Here is a 22,705-nt window from a genome sequence, read left to right on the forward strand (position 1 = left end):
GAGTTGTCTGAAAATGAAGAGAAGTAATTTTGTCTGAGGATAAGGTTCTTCATTTATAAAGTTAATAACTTGAAGTTTCTTCATGTTCAAATTGAGAGAAACAAGTATAATAACATGATGTTTTTCTTAATGTGCACATCCTGTGGCTTTTGATGTTCAGCTGATAACTGTTCTTTAATTTATTTCAGATTCGTGCTCCAAATGGACTTGCTCGTACACACAGGTTTGCAACAGATTCTGCTGATCTTCCCGTACAAGAAGGGGAAAGAGCAACAGTTGCATTAGCAGCTCCGTCGAATGTTGGAAGGAACATGGGCCCTCTCAGATTAAGTGCGAGGACTCCTGGATGGAGACCTGGTGAGCCCATGTCTATAACAAACCATGTAACTGGGATGGAATTCCGGCTTTTACGAGCTCCTCCCAAATCTGGCAGTTCAGCTTCCTTTGAGGCTTCATTTATTATTCCTGCATTAGCTTTACTTGCTGGTGGAGATGCTGCCACTGCATTCATTGATCCTACATTGCCTAAACTCATCTCAACTGTTGCTGTTTCGGCTACTGTTTTAGGCACTGCTGTTAATGCCTTAGTTTTACCACAATTGAGTAAGGTATATTGAAAATCTGATTTTTATGGGCCTACGATGTGTTAAGTAAATCATCATATCCTTGTCGCTATAGTTCAGGGGTGAAATTTTCATTTGTTTCTGGAGTTGAAAGTTTCAAGTAGCCTTTTTTCTTCTGAAGGAGACATTGTCTGAGATAATATGTTATTTACAGGAGTCATTGTTTGGTTATCAGCTTGCAGTATAGGTTAAAAGAATATAGATCTTTTTTTAGCAGAGATAAAATTCTCTCCCATGTTTCTATTCTTGATGTTTATAAGGTGTGAAGATCCAATATCAATAAGATGTTTTATTTAATTTTAATCATTTGCATGCTTAGAAATTATTAACTCAAAATACCATTTGTAGTTGTGATTTTTACATCAGTTGTTCTAATGTCATAGATGTTGCCTTGTAGATTGTGATATTTACGTGTGTGAAATAGGGTATGATAGGACAAACATTTTGAAAATTGCGATTAATTAGAATTGCCAACAATAAGATCTCCTGTGACTATATACATGTGAATTCTATTAACACCTAATTTTCCTGCTCCAGTTGCCTTGCTCACATCCTCCATTTCCACTCATCAAGTACTCCTTTAGAAGCTGTCTCCAACCATTTTTTTGAAGGATCTTGTATCATGTAATAATGTCTGGGGGAACATTAAGGGAGATTTTGCCCAATTTTCATGAAGATTATGGAAAGTCGTGGTCTTTTCCTGCAGATCGTAGAAATCCCTAGCTGTTTCCTACAGTTTCAGGTTTAGATTTCATTTTAATTTTAACTATTTATTTTCACATTTCACTTCAGAAGTTATGCTAAGTTTCTATACTCTGAGGCTCTTAGCTCATTAGACAAGTGTTTTTTATATTTGTAAAATTCCAAAATGGTAATGGAAGCAACAAGTTTTCATACTTTTGATTTATTGCTAGCCATTTCCTATAGTTTCTTATTTCAGATCTCATTTGAATTGATAATGTTTGTTGTATCAGTTTCAATTTTGAATTGTAGATGTTTGAATGTTTGTGTACTTGGTTGTTTAGGTCAATATGATACTGATTTTTTATTTGAAAATAGCTACAGAAGTTTACTTCTACTTTTAAAAAGAAATGAAAATATATAATATTCATATATTTGTATGATATGCCATCTCTTATTCCTAAATGTGGGAAATATATTTTGCCATACCAGAAACTCATTCCATTGTCCCAAGTCTCTGTCTTTGTTACCAAAAGATGTGTAACATAGTCTGACATAGAACGTTCATTTTGAGTGAAAATCCATGCAGTTTATGCTGAATGAGTAATGTTAGCATGAATCCTGGAGGTCTCATTAGACATCTAATTAAATATTCTTGAGCATTTACATTCCTGACAACATTTCTTATGGTGGTTTTTATTTGTAACGGGGAAAGTAGGACAAACCCTTAAATAGAAAAAGTGCTACTTTATTTTAAAGATCTGTTCTGTCTTACACGAAGGCTTTGAGAGCATGTGTAATGACCCCGAAGTTGTCAAAAATAAATGAAATATTTAAATTTGACTTAATTAATTTAATTAAATGATAATAAAATAATAAATATTATAAAATGCCACCTTATCAAATAAAGTTTGCCAAATACAATTAAGCTGGCCAAGTTGGCCTATTGTTCTAGATTCTTCTTGGAGTCCTTTATAAGGAGGTTGGATGGAGGAAGTCAGCATGCTGGGATTTGATAGGCAGTATGGAATTTTTGGAGACAGACAATAACCTAGTTCTCCTAGAGGTGTGAATTTGTGATGGTGTTCACAGCTACCTGCCAAATTTGTGAAGTCTCCTATAGAGACAAATTTGCAGAAATAAAGATATTGCATGACAGAGGTATCCAGTGCTTATATCTTACTCAGGTAATTCTGAATGTTATATTGATCTGCAACCTGTTTCTGGATTCGATTGACAACTTGCAGATTATGTCATGAATTGTGGAATCTATTTGATCTTATGAATTTATATTGTCTTCAGAATATATTTGGGGTCCAAAGTAAAAGCAGATTTTTTAATTTTAATACTCCAAAGTCCAAAGTGACCACCACAAATAATTCATATTGAGCTTGGTTATGAGAATAAATTTGGCTCTTTTTATTATTGCTTATTTGTGATCAAGTTTGGCGAACATCTAAATTGCCTGATAATTGTCATGAAACCTTTGGCCACTTAATTAAGAAGCATCCTGCTATTATGGGTTGGGTATGTGAGAAGACTTTCATTGAACTTTGGCAGGGAGAATCAATAGCACATATTAAGCGCAGGGATCTGTGATGAAGTGATCGACAAACTAAGGTTAGTGCTTATGGCAAGGTTTGAGGAACGTAAAAATCCAACAGCAAGAGTGATTGTTTCTGATTAGGCTCAGTCTTTAGTTTGGTTGTGTATTATGCAGGCAGTGATGACATTCATATGGTGACTCCAACATTGTTTCTGCCCATCTCTTGATATTGGATGCAGATAATACTTCTGGATCTCTGTTCCTTTTAGGCTGTTGTTCATTTCAGATTTAGAATTATGTACAATAGATGTATTGATAAGTAGGAGATATTTCTCACAGCAAGTCAACTTGTGATATTGCTATCTGGATTCAATTGTGTAGTTCTTGAGTCAAACTCATTGAGCCATGTTTCATGAGTAGTGGTGCATAAGAACCATCTCTAATGAGAATGAATGGAACATGTAGCACTCATTGTATCTAAGTGATGTTCACAGAGTGAAGTACTAGGACTTCTTGAGAGATTGCCCATCTCACTGCTACTCCAGCTCAAGACAAGTCAATGAGTTTGACTCAAGAACTACACAGTTGTATCTTGATAGCAATAGTACAACTTGACTTGTCGAAAATATGAATATCCTATTTATCAATTGATGTGCTTAAGGGGTTTTATAGTGAATGCGCTTTATCTGTCATCTTGCTATTATAATCTATACTCCTGGCACGGCCACTGATGTACTAGACTTGCCTATATGATTTTTATTGTATGCTCTTTGTTTTGCTATCTCTGCATTTTATTGATTTTCAGCATTGTTCAAAAGAAAAATATTAGAATTGAAACAACTTAATAGAAGTTTCAAGAAACTTAGAATTATCATTTCTGGGACAGCTTGGAAAAAGGAACTTTACAATGTTATCAGAGTTCACAAACCTGTTAGCCTATGGGGTCAATTGATGAGCAAAAGAACACAGAGGTATCTGCAACGAGAAAAGAAGAAAGGCAGCAGGATGGGGATGAAGAGGAGGATGCCGTGAAGGTATTCTTCAAGAGATTTTATTGAAGAGTTACTTCTGAACATGTCTGAAACATTAAGAGAAATGTCATAGATTAAGAGAGTGATCATCTAGAAACAAAATGGTGAGAAGCTCATGAATGAGAGGAGTGAAGGAAGCGATTCCAGTGAAGGAAAATTGGTTGCGGGAGGACAAAAAGTTCTAGTCACAAATCATTCAGGGCTAAAATTTTGACAAATGAAAATGTGGGTGAAAGCCAACCTGATCAAACTAGTGAGATGGATTGCATTCACACTGAATACCATGCTCCGAGTAAAGCAGTAAAGAATGATATGACTTTCACTAAATATTGTGGACTAAAAGGACGGCATAGGAGGAAAGGGTATGAAGGGGAGGATATTCAGTATTGTTTGGGAAAGGTCACACTCCCAAACTTTGATAGGCCAAGTGGTGCATCAACAAGGTTATGGCTGCAAAATATTTCTTTTTGAATACCATGTATGAAGAGTAGGCTATTAAGTTTGCTACCCTGCTTTTGGAGGGAGTACCTCATGATTGGTGGTATCATAGAATTGTGGTCTAGAGACATGAATTTATTTCCACTGTAGAAGAATTTAGTCAAAGGTTGATTGAGAGGTTTGATAGGACAGATTTAGAAGTTCATTTTAGAGGATTAGAATGGTTGAAACACGAGGGCAATGTGGAGGATTGTGTAGTAGAATTTCAAAAGTTGGTAGTAATGGTTCCAAATGTAACAGAGAAAAGACTCATTGCCCTATTTGTTCAAGGCTCAGCTGAACTTCTCAAAGGATTTATAAGGTCATTTAATCCAAATGCTTTGCAATGTGCCATTGCAAAAGCCTTTGATTTGGAGGCCTTGAAGAATAAGAACAACTTTCCTTTTAAGGGAAAAATCAATTTCAAGGACAAGCAAAAGAAGGTAATCAAGAGGAAAGCCAAGTAAGGAAGATAATAAGAAGCTGTAATTTGTGAGCAAGATGAGTTGTCCAGGAAGTTGTGCTTCACTTGTAACAAGCTTGAGTGCTTGGTCATAGATGTCATGGTAAGGGTCAATGGTATTAGATAGAAGTTACTTTTGATGTCATTGACATTGTTGATAATACTTGATAGTGACAACATGGAGAAAGATACTGTAGCCTTTGTACATGGTGCTATACTTTTACTTTCAAGAGCTTCTAGGTATTAACCATTTAGAGTAGGAGGATTGGTTAATGGACAGCAAGTAACATGCTTAATGGATAGTGGTGCAACTCACAGTTTTGTGTGTGAAAGCTTGGTAGCAAGTGGAGGATTGCCATTTGAAGAATTTGTAGGGTTTTATGTTATGATGGTTGAATTGTTTAAGAGGAAATGCAACGAGAGAATACTACAAATGAACATTGATTTTGATGCATACACTATCACTGATGAGTCAAATAAGATAGGGATTGTCGATTCCGATTTCATATATTAACTATCCAATGTTCGCATTCTTTTGGTCTATACATTCAACATTTCAGAAAATGGATCTGGAGTTCATGGTAGAAAGGGAAACGCTAATACTAAAGGGCTTGGTGATTGAAGCACCACAAGCACTAGTAACAAATATGATCACAACCATGTATAATCACGAGTTGAATGAAGGGAGAACCATACGAGTTGATTCTCCAAGTTGTAAAGAGAATCTAGTTGTAAGTGGTTTCTCAAGTTTGACATTTCATCATGAGCTTTCTGAATAGCACACGAGTATACTGAGAGGGGGGTTGAATCAGAATATTAACAGCCTTTTCCAAATTAAAACTTTTATTCAATTAATTACTTTAAATGCTGAAATCAACAATTATGCACATAAACACAGTGACACAAAGATTTACGTGGAAACCCAATGCGGGAGAAAACCACGACAATAAATGCTTTTAAATGAACTTTGTTCTTTCACAAAGTATTGTAGGTTTCAACCTACTAGAGGCTCCAACCTCTATGTTTATGAGCACCAACTCACTGAAAGCTCCAACTCCCACACTTCATAGGCTCTGACCTACTAGAAGCTCCAACTCCCTTTGCTATCTTCGTGAGCACCAACCCACTGCACAGAAACAAATTTTTCACCCTGTCAATGTTGCTTACTTCAACTGATGATGAACATTTTATTTCACACTTTTCTCTTATATGTATAAATTTATACATCTTCTCCCTTTCCTGAAGTCAAACAAAGATATATACTTTTCTTCAATCACAATACATACATACATATATATATATATATATATATATATATATATCAGATTTTCAATCTGATTATTTAATTTTTTTTAACTCTTTTTATACCTTACATTTGACTTCTTCTCTGCTTTACACTCCACTTTATATTGACTTATATATTCTTCTTATTTACATTCACACTTCGTCTATATGAACGTATATATCAGATTAAAAATCTGATTTTTTCTATTATCCTCTTATAACTCCCCCATCTACTTACATTTATTTTTCAAATGACATATTCCTTTTTATATCTTACCCGTAAGGGTGTGTGACGTTTCAAACATGAAAAGGCATTTCCTTTCACCCATTCTCATTATCGGGCTTCTCCTCAAGTTAAGAGTATTTCAAATACATTCTACATGCAGTATATGGGCTGCTTCTTAATCATTTATTTTTTGTATGATTTGAGACTGTCTAACTCATATGCTAACTTGCTTATTGTTTATCAAGACTTCACAAATACATCGTTGTGGTGCTTATAATGACTTTGTATGCCCAACATTCATTTCATTCATACTCAATATATTGTTTGCAGATGTTTGTTAATGCAGTCACACATGCGTCTTGACACTTGGTATAACTGTCTTTCCAGAATAAGTTCATCAGAAAATTCTTCTATTGCAGTTTTCAGTTCAATAATAAGTTAATCTATCTCCCCTTCAAGTTCAACAACCATAGATGCATTCATACTGATTTGCAATGCTGAAGTGTTAATGAATATTTTGTCCTTGATATTAATTTTCCTCATATGCATACCTTTGACATGGATGGTGATGATGCTAAGTGTTTTGTTCATCTTTGACATCAATGACAATATTCCATCACTTTCAACCTATTGTGCATCCATGATGGGCAGATTGGAGTATGTGGAATAGATGGGTATCCAACCACTAATGAATACACAACATATTATTCAAACTTCATTGTACAACATGAATATTGAGTGGCAGGATTATGATGAGACGTTGTTGGAAGGAGAGTTATTAGCATAACCATAGGGATTCTTCTACATGACAGAGTTTCTGATTTAAATAATGTTGATTGCATTAGAGCGGAGCAGCAGTGTGATATAGGGCTACTCATATGACTAGTTTGGGATCCTAGTGGTGTAGAAGAATTGCTTGAGGACAAGCAATGTTTGGATAGGGTAGATTGTAATGTCTCCAATTTTCTAAGGTGAGATTAATATAATTGATTTTCTTTAAGTTGTCAAAATAAATGAAAAACTTAAATGATGACTTAATAATAAAAATTAATTGATTAAATTAAATGATAATAAAATATTATAAAATGTCACCCTATTAAATAAGTTCTCCAAATATAAGTAAGTTGGTCAAGTCAGCCTGACATTCTAGATGCTGCTTGGAGTCCTCTATAAGGAGGTTGGACAAAAGGAAGTCAGCATGCTAGGATTTGATAAACATGTTTGAATATTTGGAGATGGAAACCTTCGGGAGTTTAGGAGAGTTGGATGAAAACCTAGTTCTTCCAAAGTTGTGGATTTGTGATGGAGTTCACAGTTGAGCCAAATTTGGAAAGTCTCCTATAGAGACAAATTTGCAGAAATAATATTGCAGGATAGAGGTATTCAGTGCTTATATCTTGCTTGGAGGAATATTATTTTTTAAATGTTAAATTGTTTGCAAAATATATTTGGCGTACAAAGTACAAGAAATTGTTTTAATTTTAACGCTCCAAAGTGACTGCTATAAATATTTGAGCATGGTTACCAGAATATGTTTGGCTTTAATTATTATTTCCAATCCATTAGAAGGGAAAATACAAAGGTCATCCGGTGTAATTGTTGTTAAGCTTGGCGAACATTTTGATTGCCTGATAATTGCTGTGAAGCGTTTGGCTGCTTAATTAAGGAGGATCCTGTTGTTATGCATGGGGTATGTGAGAATATTTTCATCAGAACATGGGCAGGAAGAATTGATAGCACATAATAATTGCGGAGGTTTGAGACAGTTATCGCCAAGCTGAGCCCAAGGTTGGTGCTAATGGCAAGGGATGAAGAACACAAAAATCTAATGGAAGCTAATGACCTGGCAGTGGCAACATCATGCTGTTCATAATTATACAATGAGAGCGATTATTTTTCATTAGGTTTAGTCTTTAGTTCGGTCACCAATTGTCCAGACAGTGATGACATTCATATGGTAACTCCAGCATTGTGTCTGTCAATCTCTTGATATTGGGTGCAATGTATACTTCTTTTCAATTTGCCATAAGTTTTTTTTTTCTTTCTTAGAACTTTGTTGAGTTCCTTTGTGTTCTCTGTTTCTGCTTTGACCCAAAATTCTTTCTTGGTCTTGTGCTTGGTATTGGTCTCAAATTTGTAGGCAAAGCTGTAGGATTCTCTAACCGTGGAGAAATTGGAGGGAATGTTTATTTGATTGAATGTTGCTTAGAGGCCCAATGTATACTTGAATGAGATCCAGTTTAGTCATATAAACACACATTGAAAACTAGAGTGTGGAAAGTATTGGTGTTCTTTTGCACAAATCAGTCCTTTGTTTGTGCAGTTTGGAAAAGTTTGATGTGTTGATCTTTGTACTTCCTTACCCAGTAGCATGCATCTCTGAGGGCTTCAATGAAGTTGTATCCTAGGTGTGTAGGGATTGTGATATGATGTTCTCGTGGGTTACGAAATGGAAACATGAGTGGCAGAAATGACTTCACGAGAGAGGTCAGATAAATAAAACACCAGTTGCAGGAAGAAAAAATGTCCTGTCACCAAAGTAATTGTGAATGCCTTCAAATTTTTCAGACAAGTAACTCTCAAAAAAAATGGCTTCAATTTGCAGGCTCTCACAAAACCCTCGACTTTCAAAGGTAAATATCATGAATTTTTGTTATAAAAAATTCACATAAAATCAAGATGCCACAAAATTTTCATTTTTAAAAATTCCTCAAATTTTAAAGAACCCCCGTTGACGCGCTTTGATACCATGTTATGGATAATTGATGTATAGATGATGTTTTTATACGAAACAATCGTGAACTAACAACAGAAAAGTAAAGTTCCTAAAGCAACTAAGATGACCATTAAAGAAACATTACAATATTTTAATATCCGTAACATAGAAAATATCTTTGCTGAAGTATTGTACCATTGACAAAACATAGTACATATAAAATCACTTAAAGTCAAAATTTCACTACTTAATAATTAATAGCCCACAATTATTTATAATTCTAGATGGTATGAGGAAATCTATATAATATTATGTTAATGTTTCCAACTTTTGAAAAGATCAGCTCTTAATATTTTGATGTTTTGAAATTTAGGATATGTTGTAGACAGTATTACATGTTGGTGCTCACTCCTACCATGGAATGAGAAAATCATTGGAAATTCATAGTTTGACACACTGAGTGAGTTGATTTTAATAGGGAGTCAAGTCTTGGATTTGTTAATTTAAAAATATCAATATGCCATGATGGACTACTTTGCAGTGGTATAAGCTAAGTGATGATTACATCCATATAAAATTACAATGCACCGAACCATTTGTATGAGAATAGCGGCTGTGGCAGTCAGCTACTTTATTCTGGATTACTAATGGAAGCTTCTTTAGGTGGCAGCACTCTTGAATTTGAGTTGGGACTCGGGAGTTTAACCATCGCAGAAGGAAATATAAATTTCATGCCAAAAAGAATGCCACCGAAATTGGAGCCATAGATGTTTTGTCAGAGACTAAGTTAAAAAATGCCTCCTTGTTTTCTTGTTATTCCTTATGAAAATGGACAGCCTTCTGTTTTTATCTCAGTGATATTGTTTGGAAGCACCTATCAAGTGCCGAAATCAACAAATCTTTTGGGTTGAGCTAGGGTTGTAAACTTGGAACTCAAGAGAAAGGTGTTAAAATGAATTCAGTACCGATTGTTTTGTTGGATTAGTGGCCTCCAAAACTGTTTTTTTTTCATTTATGGATGATTATTGATTGCCTGGTCTGGTAAGAATGGTCCATAGAGATCTATTGAAAGCATGTCATCTTTTAGCAGGAGAGCTCATAGGTACTTGAAGACCATGTTGTAAATTCTACCATGTAACTCTTTGGAAGAACTAGTTTGAAGCCTTTCCTCTTTCTTTACTATTTGATATTTTCATATCATGTGTGGGAACATTGCTTTTTCATTGGTTATTAATTGGTGATTAAATTGTCTTCAAAACCAGAGCTTTTGGAGCGATGTGCATGGAATGTCTGCTAAATATTCTTCTGTTGTCATTTCCAATTGAAGACAGTATCAGTACTCACTAATAAGAAGAATCAGAGGTGAAGAGAATCAATACATGCTGACAAAAACACACTACAAATCAGTTCGAATGCATAGAATAAGCTCAAGATTGGTTCAGTGGGCTTCATTGGGAAGGCATTGTGAAGATTTCAATTCAAAGGATTTTGATAAATCTTCAGTTATGGATCCCAAAATGTTGTAGCTTCAAGTGCAGGTTGCCAATTTTTCCTATATGGTTCTTCTATCTTCCCAATATAATTTAAATAAAAATATGTATTCTCTTGGCCATGCATCATACTGAAGAGTGTGTGTCAGTACATTTGGAACACTATCAAATTTTGTTACAATGGCCTCAGCTTATATAATACATTCATTTTCAAAATTGCAAGTAGTGTTACTTTCTCTCCAATTTGGGAGAAGCCTGCTCCATATGCTTCATAAATTGTGTTAATAGTAAATACTTCCAACCGAGATGTCTAACCAGATTGAAAAATTCTGACCACAACTTTGAGGGGTTAAGGCATTCTAAAAATTCTGTACATAAATTGAATTGATGCAATTTGAAATGCAGAAAAAAGTCTGTACTGGTGTTCTGTTCATCAGGTAAATGTTCTGATGCTAAAGAATATATAATCCAACTTCTTCAAACCATTCCTAGTTCAGTTATAGGTGTGGTAAGCTGAGCCAAGTTTCTGCCTTTTGTCACACATTGAATGGCTCTCTAGAGAATACTTAACTTTCTTCCTAATGTTGTTACTCAACTTCATAATCATGTCATCTGGTATATTGCCATCACTGTTCATAAACAGTTGAAGGTGCTCTGCCAAGTTGGGAGAGAGCCTGGACTTAAGAGCAATCATATGAATCATGGTAGGGATTTTCGATGCCTAGAAGTTAGTTCTCACCTATGATGAATTGGTTGGAAACACGATTACCAATTTTTACAAGTTCTTTGTCATTGTGCTTACCTTTCTTTCAGTCTGTTCCAATTTACACAATCATGTACTTTAAATACTCGTCTGATACTCTCTGAACATATACAGATTGTTTTTGCATCTATCTTCTTGCTGGTCCAGATATCAAAGGAGAGGAATGTATGACGTTTTTACAGAAGTTATATAATCTGATAGCTATAGTGACTATATGAAATTTGAATGCCTAACCACTTTTTATTATAGCAGAAGTAACACAGTAGATTTTTATATAGCCTAATTAGTGTTATTCAAATTACATATGAACTGGTCATTGGTAACTGGCTTGACTCTCAACACTACCATTTCCATCAATATAATAGACCATTGTATCTTTTCACTGTGTCCTTTTAGTGTTTGCTTCTATTGAATCTCTCTTGCATCATCTTGTCCCTGTTTCTGCCCTCCTTTTCTGTTCAACATGAAAGATAAGGAGAACAATGTAATTGCTAGATCTATATTTGATAAGTACATATTTAAATCCATCTTGACAACTAACACGTTGTTTTATCAATTATTCTCACAATTACATAGGCCTGTTTGATGGAATTATTCAGACATCCTTTAATTGCTATGGTTAGTTTTTAAAATAAGCCACAGTTATGGCTCTTAAAATCTAAAACTCAGAATGAGATTATATACATGGCTTCTTTCTATTCCCAATGCTATGCTGGTTTTGATGTGTTCCAATCTTAATGCAGCTTCCTCAGAGGATGGTGGATGTATTGGCTCTCAGACAACAGCTTCTATCACAATATGATCTTATACAATCCCGTCTTAAGGAACTAATTCAAGATGCAGAACAAGAGGTCAGTGCTTTGCTTATCTAACTCCTGTAATAAAGGCAAATACGATAACCTTGGGAATTATAGACGAACTCAGAATATTGTTAATTTGCTTAGTTATTGTTTCAATACAAACATAGACTAAGGTTTAAGAATTCAGATATAGAGAGTTATAGACACATGAATAAATTATAACTCTAGTATAATAGAATATGACATAGATCAATAATAAATCATCACATGTCACGGAACTGTTTCACATTTCCTATTAGCTGGGAAGCCACCCTGCTTTGTAGATTGGCCTAACATTTTCACTAAATGTTGGAAAGAGACAAGAATAATATATCATCGTGTGTCACTTACTGGTTTGCATATCCTATTAAGTGGGAACCTACCCTACATTCTTGGATCTGCTTTCCATTTTTTCTATACACTGCATAGTTACAAAGTTACGAGATAAATTACTATAGAAAAGTCACAATGACATCAACCACTTGCCACAAACATTTGGTTTCGATTTTCATTAGTCCAGACAAAACTAACATTTCAGCCTGACTGAATCTGTGCAGTTTACTTTGGAGTTGCTTTTAAAATAAAACCTTTACTGAAAAAAATATGAAACTGAGAAAAAAATATTACATAATTCAACAGCTACATTATATGCGAAAGAATATCAAATTCTTACATTTTAATACGCCATGGAGAATTTGTCAACTCCTACAAATATTTTGTTACATAGGAGCAAAGCCTTTTGCTGTTTCTAAACATGGAAAGACTATGCAGTGCTTTTCACCAACTTTTTAGTTTGCATTCCATATGACTTCATATTTGTGGTTATTTTATAACTAGGCCATGAACATGAACCTTATCTCCTGGTTCAGTAATCATTCTCTCCTAATTAGTATTGTCTTAAGGAGTTCCCTGATTATATATTTGAGTGCAGCAACCTCCTCTTTCATGGACTTCACCTTGCCCATCATAACCCTTTTTTAGTAGAAAGCTTGTTAACTTATTGAGAAAACCCAATGACCTTCATCTCTAGTAGCATAGGGAAGGTTTTTAATTAAAAAACTCTGGCTGGAGCTGCATTAGCAGGGAACTGAATCGGCCTCAGTTTGTCAAGAAGAATCAAACTGAAGAAACATTTCAGATTGTAATTCTGACAACCATTAACTATCAATACCTTCCAACCTAGTAAATGTTTCTTATGCCACACATATTTGTTTCAAGTCCTGAAGATTCTCCTCAACTTAGGATCTGGATGAAGAAGCAAAGCTACCAAATTCTCCCCAACCTCCACATCCACCAAAAACCTTTTAATTGATGATGAAAATATTATATGGTGGGACCTTGAGACCTTAGACTAACTCTATCACACTATACCATAAAATCTAAAAGCATCTTCACCACTCTACCTGATCCCTTTGAAGAATAGTTGAATTGCTTTATTAATTAGAAGTTAGACATGCTTCCTCTATGCAGCTGATTTTTTCTTTATTTCCAATTTTGGAGACACTAGAGGGAAATTTGAATTTCAAATATACTCATATGATAACATTGATAAATCTAAAATCATTGTCCAAGGGGTTTAGTGTAGTTGATTAAAGAAACAAGTTCTCATTTTAGAGAGCTTGGTTCAAATCCCAAGAGGGACATCTTTGTGGAATTCTAAGTTGTGACTATTGGTCTTCCATTGGTTGTATTTGTCTAATTGTGAAAAGGTGGATTCCAAGTGGTGACTCTTGGTCTTCTAATTGTTGATTTTGGTGTGGTTTCTTGTAAGGAGCTCAAATAAGCTTGCAAGTCTCATGTTGTTGCTCATAAGGAGCACAAGGTTTGTAAACAATCTTCAATATAAGAAAAAAAATCTAAAATCATTCATCGTATACATTATGCATAGTTATTCAGTTGAAATTCATAAATTCATATATATAATCATAATGTAACCCAATGCTATAGTTAATTCAAATTGCTTTCAACTCATACATTCATAAATGTAATTATTTGAATATCAAAATGCCCAAAGGTTGCAAGTTTCAATATGCTAGACATATTAATTATGAATATTAAGTACTTATAAATAATATTTTAATAGAGTATCAAAATGCCCAAAGATTGCAAGTTTCAACATGAATTATATGAGACTTTCTCGAGTATTCCATGAGGAAATTTTCAGAAAAAAATTTCTTGGATTTTTCAAATAAAATCAAGGGTTTTCAGTTTTTGGCAAAAAAAAAAAAAAACAAAAATTGGGGTTTTTGCAGATTTCTTTTCCATTTTTTTCATTAGAAAAACAAAATTTTCCAGATTTGCCAGGTTCTCTATTCTTGCAACTGAGGCTTATTTTTTCCCCCTCAATAGGGGTATTCATTTTTTCCTCATGTTTATCCTCCAAAAATTGTGATTCTTTTGACCTAATGTATTTTGCATGGTGGGTTTTGAATGATTTCAAACAAGGCAGGGTCTTTTCCTAAAAATGTGGAGGACATTTTGATGATTTTTCCCAAATATTGTGGTTTTCTTTTTCTGCATTTTCAAAATTTCCTGACAGAATTGTGACTTTTTATAATTTTGTCTACAAAATGAAGATTTTGACAATTTTGGTACAAAATTGTTTGACTTCAGCATTGCATATTGGGTTTGGCAATTTTTCCACATAATTGTGGTGTTGTTTTGCTGTAGATTCTTTTGACGGCTTTTGGCAAAATTGTGATTTTAGAGTGTTTTGTTGATTCTTTATCAAAAAATATCAAGGCTTTTTGAGAAGGTGATCTTGGTTTCCGTCTCTTTGGATAGTGGGAGGGATGGCTTTGCTATCCAACACCAAGTTTGAAGGCACAATTGTTTGTACTCTTGGTCATATGAGGAAGTTTTGTAGAAAGAAGTTGGCTGATCAATAGTTTTGTGGCCAAATGATGTACAAAATATGTCATGTCATTTGTATGGTAGTTAGTTGACAGGTAAAGGAAGGTCATTGGGTGTCATTTTCCTTAGATTCTTTTCATGAATTTTGGCAAAATTATGATTTTAGAGTATTTTGTTGATTCTTCGTCAACGAATATTGAAGCTTTTCGAGAAGGTGATCTTGGTTTTCGTGTCTCTAGATAGTGGAAGGGATGGCTTTGTTACCCAACATCAAGTTGGAAGGCACTTAGTTTCTTTTTGTTCTCTGTCATATGGGGAAGTTCTGTAGAAAGCAGTTGGCTGATTAGCTATTTTATGGCCAAATCATATACAAAATATGTCATGTCTTTTGTATGGTATTTAGTAGAATGACAGTTAAAGGAGGGAATTAAAGTAATATTGCAATATTTAATATAATGGTCATGTAATTAACTTTCTTTGAATTCTGTTCATTTTTATTAACTTTATGTTATCTAATGGAATAAATTTTTGCTCCGTCTTTAGTTCTCGATCATTTTTGTTATGGAAATATCTTATCGTAATTGCTTTAAGTATCATCTCCTTTGTTTAATATTGAATATTAATTGTATCAATTATCATTTCAGATCAGTGTGTTCTTTGTGTTAGTTGTATTGTTGTGAATTCTGTTGTTTTCGTCAATCTGAAGAAATGACATACAAGATAAAGGTAATGCTGCAGTACTGGGAATTTTGTTTTTGGGTGTAAAAAACAAAACTCAACTTGTTACAAAGGTGTACCCCAAAACAAAGAAACAGAGAGAAAGAAATCAAAATCGAGGCCTTCAGCACCCGGAGAGGAGGTGAGATTGGGATTCACAAGCTTTGGAACATCTTAAATAGATACATAGTCCCATGAAACCCCCTCTTAATAATCCTCTTAACAAGATTTTAATTGTTTACCAGTAAGAATCTTATTTTGTCAAACAAGCCACTAATTGTTTTATACTCTAGAGTAGTGTAACATAGGGATGCGTCCCCACCTCCCTACCCCTACCCCCAAAATCCCGATGTCTACGAGATGGGGACGAGGGGATGTTGTTCTGGTGCCTCCAGCGACGCCACCAGTTTGCCACTGTTTTGGCAGAGACGGGGATGTCTCGACGTCTCCTGAGGGGATAGGGGACGGGAACAAGCCTCTTGATCCCTCCAAGAGCAGCTGCGTGTCCCCTATCAACCAAAAAATTAAAATTTGTTTAAAAAAAAAAACATTTTTCTAATATTCTATTGGTTGTATTGAATATCATATCATGTTGCTCAATGTAATCATCTTTATTATGGTATATTCATGTTTTTGATATCGATGACTTTTCTTTATTAATTTAATATTTATATAATAAAAGTTTGAACTCTTCCTTTTTCTGATTCGAGTATTTAAAATTTTAATATTTATTGTTCAATGTTCCACTTTCATGTTCAATGTTCAGTGCAATGCTCAAGTATTTAAACTTAAGTAAATTAGTATTTTACATCTTTATGTCTTATATTGTCATAAATAAATTCATAACTAGCATTTGAAGTACCACATGTATAGTATATAGTATATACACACAACCCCCGTTCTCGTCCTCCGCCATCCTCAAATTAAGGCCCCTCTGCCCCCCTTGCCCGAAAACTTGTCCCCCCGTCCCTCAGGGTGATGTAACTATGCTTAGGAGTAATATGGAAATTCCATATGCTCTACAAATAATATATGAGGGGTTTGTTTACTATACAGGTAAAGAAAATGAACGCATACAGACAATGAACATGAATAGCAGAATTATATTCGCAATAGTAGATGATTGATGCTTTACCATGATCCCAGACGGGATATAAATACTACCGCCGAACCTTCTCGAAGGAGTCCGTCGGCCACAAATATTCTATCCGCTACAAATTATTTACTGACGACGTCGGCTACAGAATACAGAAACACCGCCGGACATCACCCTGTCGGCTACAAAATATAGAAACACCGCCGAACATCATTCCGTCGGCTACAGAAACACCGCCGGACATCATTCCGTCGGCTACAGAAACACCGCCGGAACCATCCAGTCGGTTGACACCATCCCCCCCAAAAAGAAAAGTCGTCTCCGGACGACAATTACAACATATCTGAGACAAATTAACAACACTGCCACATCACTTCTACATTCATCCCGTTACATTTGTAGCCTCTGCTAACACAATTACTGCCATATCTGAGAAAAATCTGCTTCTGTCACATCACTTCCACATTCATTTTGTTACATCTGTAGCCTCTGCTAACACAATACTGTCTCCTCAAGCTGATCTTGATCGCCACCTGTGCTGCTTTCTCTGTTTTCAATTCCACGGTACCCTGAGCCAAGTGTCGCTGCACTGCCTCCAACTAGATGATTAGCTCCTCCCGAGCTCTCTACGCATCCACCAAGACAGCCTCCTAGCCAACACCTACTCCAAGTGCCTCTGGTACACAGAAAGTCCATGCCTGCAGCAACTTCAACTCTTCTACACTAGTCAGACTCCCACGAATGAGGGTCCAAGGGGCAACGCCCCCGGTGGGGTCGAGGGGCAGCACCAAATTAGCATTTCGCAACCCACACAGGAATGCATGGAACCCACCATTTCTGTCATTTTCTGTCGATTCTGCACTCTTTCTAACAACCACAGATGCATCCCCTTTCCTTTGGCATCATCTGTAACTCATTTTGAACAACTTGAATCTATTGTCGTTTTTTTTTTTTTTTTTTATAGCAACCCCTCTTCTGTTTGTCTGTTATTGTTTCGCCAGCTTGTCATGGCACACAGAATCAATTCTCCCCAGGCCTCCGTTCGAACGACTCAGGGAGGTAATAGAAAAAACTTCATCTGATATCGGCTACTGGCTTGATCTACACGGAATAATGTCCGCCAATCCCTAACAGCAAACACTTGACACTGCCTTTGCAATCTTCATAAATTAAGTTTTAAGCTCGACTCTGTCTCTTCTTAATGCACAGGAACGTTGTCCTCCAATTGCAACCCGTGGAAGAGTCTTAAGATGGCGGAGTTCTTCATCTGCAACTCGTGTAATCTCAGGAGGAGTTCTTCATGCCGGCGGAGACTACTCGTGGAAGAGATTTCCAGCATTTTATAAAGTATATTTTAAGCCCGCGGGGCTTGCTTGGCAAAGGACTTTAAAAAAAAAAATTTTGTGCCCACGGACAGCTGCCCGCGGGGTCTTTCTCTGCCCGCGGACAGGCAGTTGTCCGCGGGACTTTCTCTGCCCGTGGATAGGCAGTTGCCAGCAGGACTTTTTAGTCCGCGGGCCTTTTTGTCCGTGGGGCCCGCTTTTTGTTTTTTTTTTTTCAAAATTTAATTTAATTTAATTTTTTTTCTCAAAATATTTTGTTTTTGTTTTTTTTTTTTTCCAAATTCTAATACATCAAATAACAGCGGTACCTTCAGATGACGTCGCCGCGAGAGAGTCCTGTAATGACGACGATGGAGGATTCAATGACGGCAAGAACTTTCTTGCACGATATGGTTTCAACTTAGATCCGTTAACTGACTGAGCCATCTCCTGTCCGTCCAAAGTCGTCAGTTTGATTGTTCCATTGTCGCCAACCTCCCGGCTCTGATATGGTCCAACCCATTTGCCCTTAAACTTTTCCACTTTGATTTCATTCTGATTGTCGTACGGCTTATGTTTGTTCTATGCCACCTCCGTCGCTCAATGTGCCTGCGGTCGTCGCGCAACTAGATTATTTCCTTGCTGTCGGTGCCCTTCCACTAATTTTATGCTACGGTGTAACCTTTTCTTTTCGCGCGGTCTATTCACCATGTACCGGAGAGTGGGATCTTTCGTTTTCCTGTGTTCAGAGTATGTTCTTCCCCTCAGCTTCAGCCATGGTAGCTTTTCCTTCTTCAGCTTCCCTGCATTCCTCCGGACATTCATTTTCCTGTGTTTTGTCACGTTCGTCGACCGTTAACATATTGCAACTCGGAAACAGTTCGTAGTCTTCTATCTGCCAGTGGAACAAACCATTCACCGAGTCCAGGTTGTCATCATTCGATCCTCCGTCAAGTCTCAATACTCCTTCGTCTGGTTCCATTCTCCTCTTTGCTTCGTCATCACTTTCGCTGTCACTTTCTGAATCTAACGATACTGCCTCCTCATCGACCATTTGTGTATGCAGGTCAATTGTGAATCTTTTGCCTCCGCGCTCCATTGATAGGGTATTTCGTTTCCAATCATGTTTTACTTTTGCTTGCACCAACCAATCCCGTCCCAGAATAGCATCATATCCTTTTCTTTTTAATGGAATGACCACAAAATCCAATAAAAATGGTTGCGTACCAATTGTTACCGGTTGCACTTTCAAGATTCCCAATGGTTTGATTCCATGCTGGTCTGCCGTGAGCAACTGAAATGCAGGTGGCCACAATGTCAGCTTTCCCAACTTCTTCCAAGTATTCTCCGGCAACACATTCACGCCGGACCCTCCGTCGACAATTGTGTCTGTCAAAACATTTCCCAAAATCCCCATCTCGACGACCGTCGGGTGCCGTCCGGATGTGAGTGCATTGGATCTATTGTCATCACTTCCCTACTATCCCTTCCTGTGTCCTCCGGTGCTTTCGGAAACGGTGTATGATTCAAAATGGCCGTCCGTAACTGGGGCATTGTGAGAAGGTCACTTATCTTGACCGGTATCTCCGTTTGTAAGATCTGTCGTACAATGTTTTGTTCTGCGAAGTTCCTTGCCAAGGTGCCGGTGATGTCCTTCAACTGAGATGTCCCCACCGACGATGCCTTTGCAATGTCCGCCTGCGCTTCCCCCACTTTTCTCTTTTCCTCCGCTTGCCTCCGTGTAATTGCGAGAACCTCCTCTACATCCATGCCGACAGTGATCAAGTTTACTCCAGACTTTGGACACTTGAAATCTTCGTGATCGCTGGGTCCGCACCATCTGCATAATAATTTCGGTGTGTTTGCCGCTGTACAATCCCGCGCAAAATGACTCCACAAATTACATGCTCGGCATTGAGCGATCGGCCGTCCGTTTGCATCATACTGGGTTCGACTTCGGCTTCCATTATTATTGTTATTATTTGCATTGTTGTTATTTTGCCCTCTGCTATTATTCCTATACCCTCTGGATGTGGCACCATCAATGTTTGCATTTCCGTTACTGCCCGATGGGGAAGCCTGCTGCGTAAGAAGCACCTGCGGAGATCCTCTTGTCTTCATGTTAAAGGGACAGTCCTTTGTCGAATGTCCCATGATCTAACAGATGTCACAGAATTGGTTCTTCGGACACAATCCTTTAGTATGACCGTCGGTCTTACATTCCATGCACCACAGTTCACTACCTTTTGGCTCTTTCTGCATATTTTTAAACTCCATCATTCGAACCATATCCTTCTGTAAGGCACGAACCTTTTGGCTACTACCTTCGTTGTCGCTGCTAGCATCTCCAGCAGATTCGTCGTCATCAGAGTCAGAGGAGCTAGTTTTCTTCTTCTTTGTCTTGTGCGCACTTTCAAGGTCCAGTGCTCTGTTATAAGCATCGACATACGATGACGGTGGCACAATTTTCATTTTCCTCCGCAACTGTGAGCGTAGGCCGTCCACAAACCACCTTTTCTGCAATCCGTCCGTCGGCTTGCTTTCCATTTTGTTTATTAAGTCTTTTAATCTCTTGGCATAGACACGGACAGTTTCGTGCTTCCCCTGTTTCATATTGAAAATCTCTACTACGATTTCATTATCGTCCCATAAAAGTTTAAATTCCGCTAGGAACTCCTTTTTAATCTTATCCCAGGTATCCAGCTTCTGCGGATCCATTCCGAAAACCAATCAATCGCGACACCCCGTAGGGTTGCCGGAAATTGCCTGGCCCATTCGTCGGCATCTGTGATTCCATTTGCCTGCCAGATTGTCTCACATGTCTTACAATGTCGGATGGGGTCGGCTGTACCATTGCCTTCAAATTTCGGCAGCTTCTCTTTGGGTCCCGCCATCACAACACTAGAGGTCTGCACTGTCACACCAGAGGTCTGCACTCCTACACCGGCAATCGGCACTCCCACACTGGCGGTTAGCACTCCCACACCGGCAGTGTGAACTCCCACACCGGTGGTCGGCACTCCCACACCGGCGGTCGGCACTCCCACACCAGCAGTTTGAACTCCCACATCGGCGGTCTGCACTCTCGCACCGACGGTCTGCACTTCCGCACCGGAGGTGTCAACTGTTGCAAACCTTGGTGAAGAAGAAGGATCCTCTGAAATTGTTTCCCGTGGAAGTCTATCCTAGACGAAGAGATCACTCCACACTCGTGCTTCGTCGGCACTGCGAGCCGTGCAAGTTAATACTCTTTCGTCAAAGTTTTCCTCCCTTGGCGAACACAAGTTCAAGAACTCCTCCCGTGCTTCTTCCACCAATTCCACCCGCTGCCGAGTCTTCTCCAACAATTCTTCCGCGCTCCGGTGTCCGTTGGCAATCTTCTGAAATCTCTGTCGGCGTTCGGCTTGCTGTGCCAGAATTAAATTCTCTTGCGCAGTACGGATTCCATCTTTTCCCTTCGCCTTATTTTGATCCTTGTTAAGCTGATTTGGCATTAATCTTCATTCCTCCCACCTTCCAGATTCATAAGGCAACGACGCCAAATGTTTACCGTACAGGTAAAGAAAATGAACGCATATAGACAATGAACATGAATAGCAGAATTATATTCGCAATAGTAGATGATTGATGCTTTACCATGATCCCAGACGGGATATAAATACTACTGCCGAACCTTCCCGAAGGAGTCCATCGGCCACAAATATTCTATCCGCTACAAACTATTTACTGACGAGGTCGGCTACAGAATACAGAAACACCGTCGGACATCACCCCGTCGGCTACAGAATATAGAAACACCGCCGGACATCATTCCGTTGGCTACAGAAACACCGCCGGAACCATCCAGTCGACTGCAGAATACAGAAACACTGCCGGACATAATTCCGTTGGCTACAGAAACACCGTCAGAACCATCCAGTCGGCTGATAGGGTTTCCCTAGCAAGGAGAGAATAAATACCAACTCTAACTGAATCACTCAACGAGTTGGTATTTCCTCATATTTTAAGTTGTCTACACACTGAGGATCACCAAGAAGGATGACCTAAAAATTTCTTCCTAACTAGCCCTCACTTGTTTTGATGTTTATTATGAAGACTATTAAGGTGAGACCATTTTGATAAGACTTCAATGCTACCCAATGAGGTGATCGAGTTTTTCCACCTTGAGTTGCTTCATGGATAAAGGGGGCCACTTGTCATGAGGGACAAAAATGCTTGTGGCCCATAATTGAATTGTCCTAACATTTGATGCTATGAATGTTTTTCAAGTGCCAAAGAGTATTATTTTCATTAAATTAGTTGCTTTAGCAACAAGCAAAGATTAGATGTTAGTGGTTCCAAGCTCTTGATGGACAAACTTGAGCAATCACATGCCATCTTTACTGTTCCCATATTTATGAAAAAATGTACTTTGAAAGAGTCATTGGAGGGTTCAGGACAATTTAGACGAGATTAGCTCTCTCAGTGGTGCTCATGGTGAGTTCAGACTAGATTCCCGACCCTCGTTTTTCTTTAGAGACTTTATGTGATTCAGTAAGTTGGATTTTTTTCTTGAGGGTTTGCTTGCCCCCTTGCCAT

General features: G+C 37.5%; 1 protein-coding gene across 1 annotated transcript in view; it reads left to right on the top strand.

Annotated features, from left to right (window-relative positions):
- The window catches only part of LOC149541485 (Pentatricopeptide repeat (PPR) superfamily protein), a 131,467-nt gene that overhangs the window by 87,839 nt on the left and 20,923 nt on the right, over positions 1 to 22,705 (top strand). The window contains exons 6-7 of the mRNA XM_089796738.1: positions 189 to 608; positions 12,044 to 12,151. Of these exons, the coding sequence (XP_089652864.1) occupies positions 189 to 608; positions 12,044 to 12,151 (528 nt within the window). The remainder of the gene's footprint in view (positions 1 to 188; positions 609 to 12,043; positions 12,152 to 22,705) is intronic.

Source organism: Cupressus sempervirens, chromosome 8, assembly GCF_028749045.1.
Source record: "Cupressus sempervirens isolate cs-2001-9-10 chromosome 8, ASM2874904v1, whole genome shotgun sequence".
Taxonomy (NCBI): Eukaryota; Viridiplantae; Streptophyta; class Pinopsida; order Cupressales; family Cupressaceae; genus Cupressus; species Cupressus sempervirens.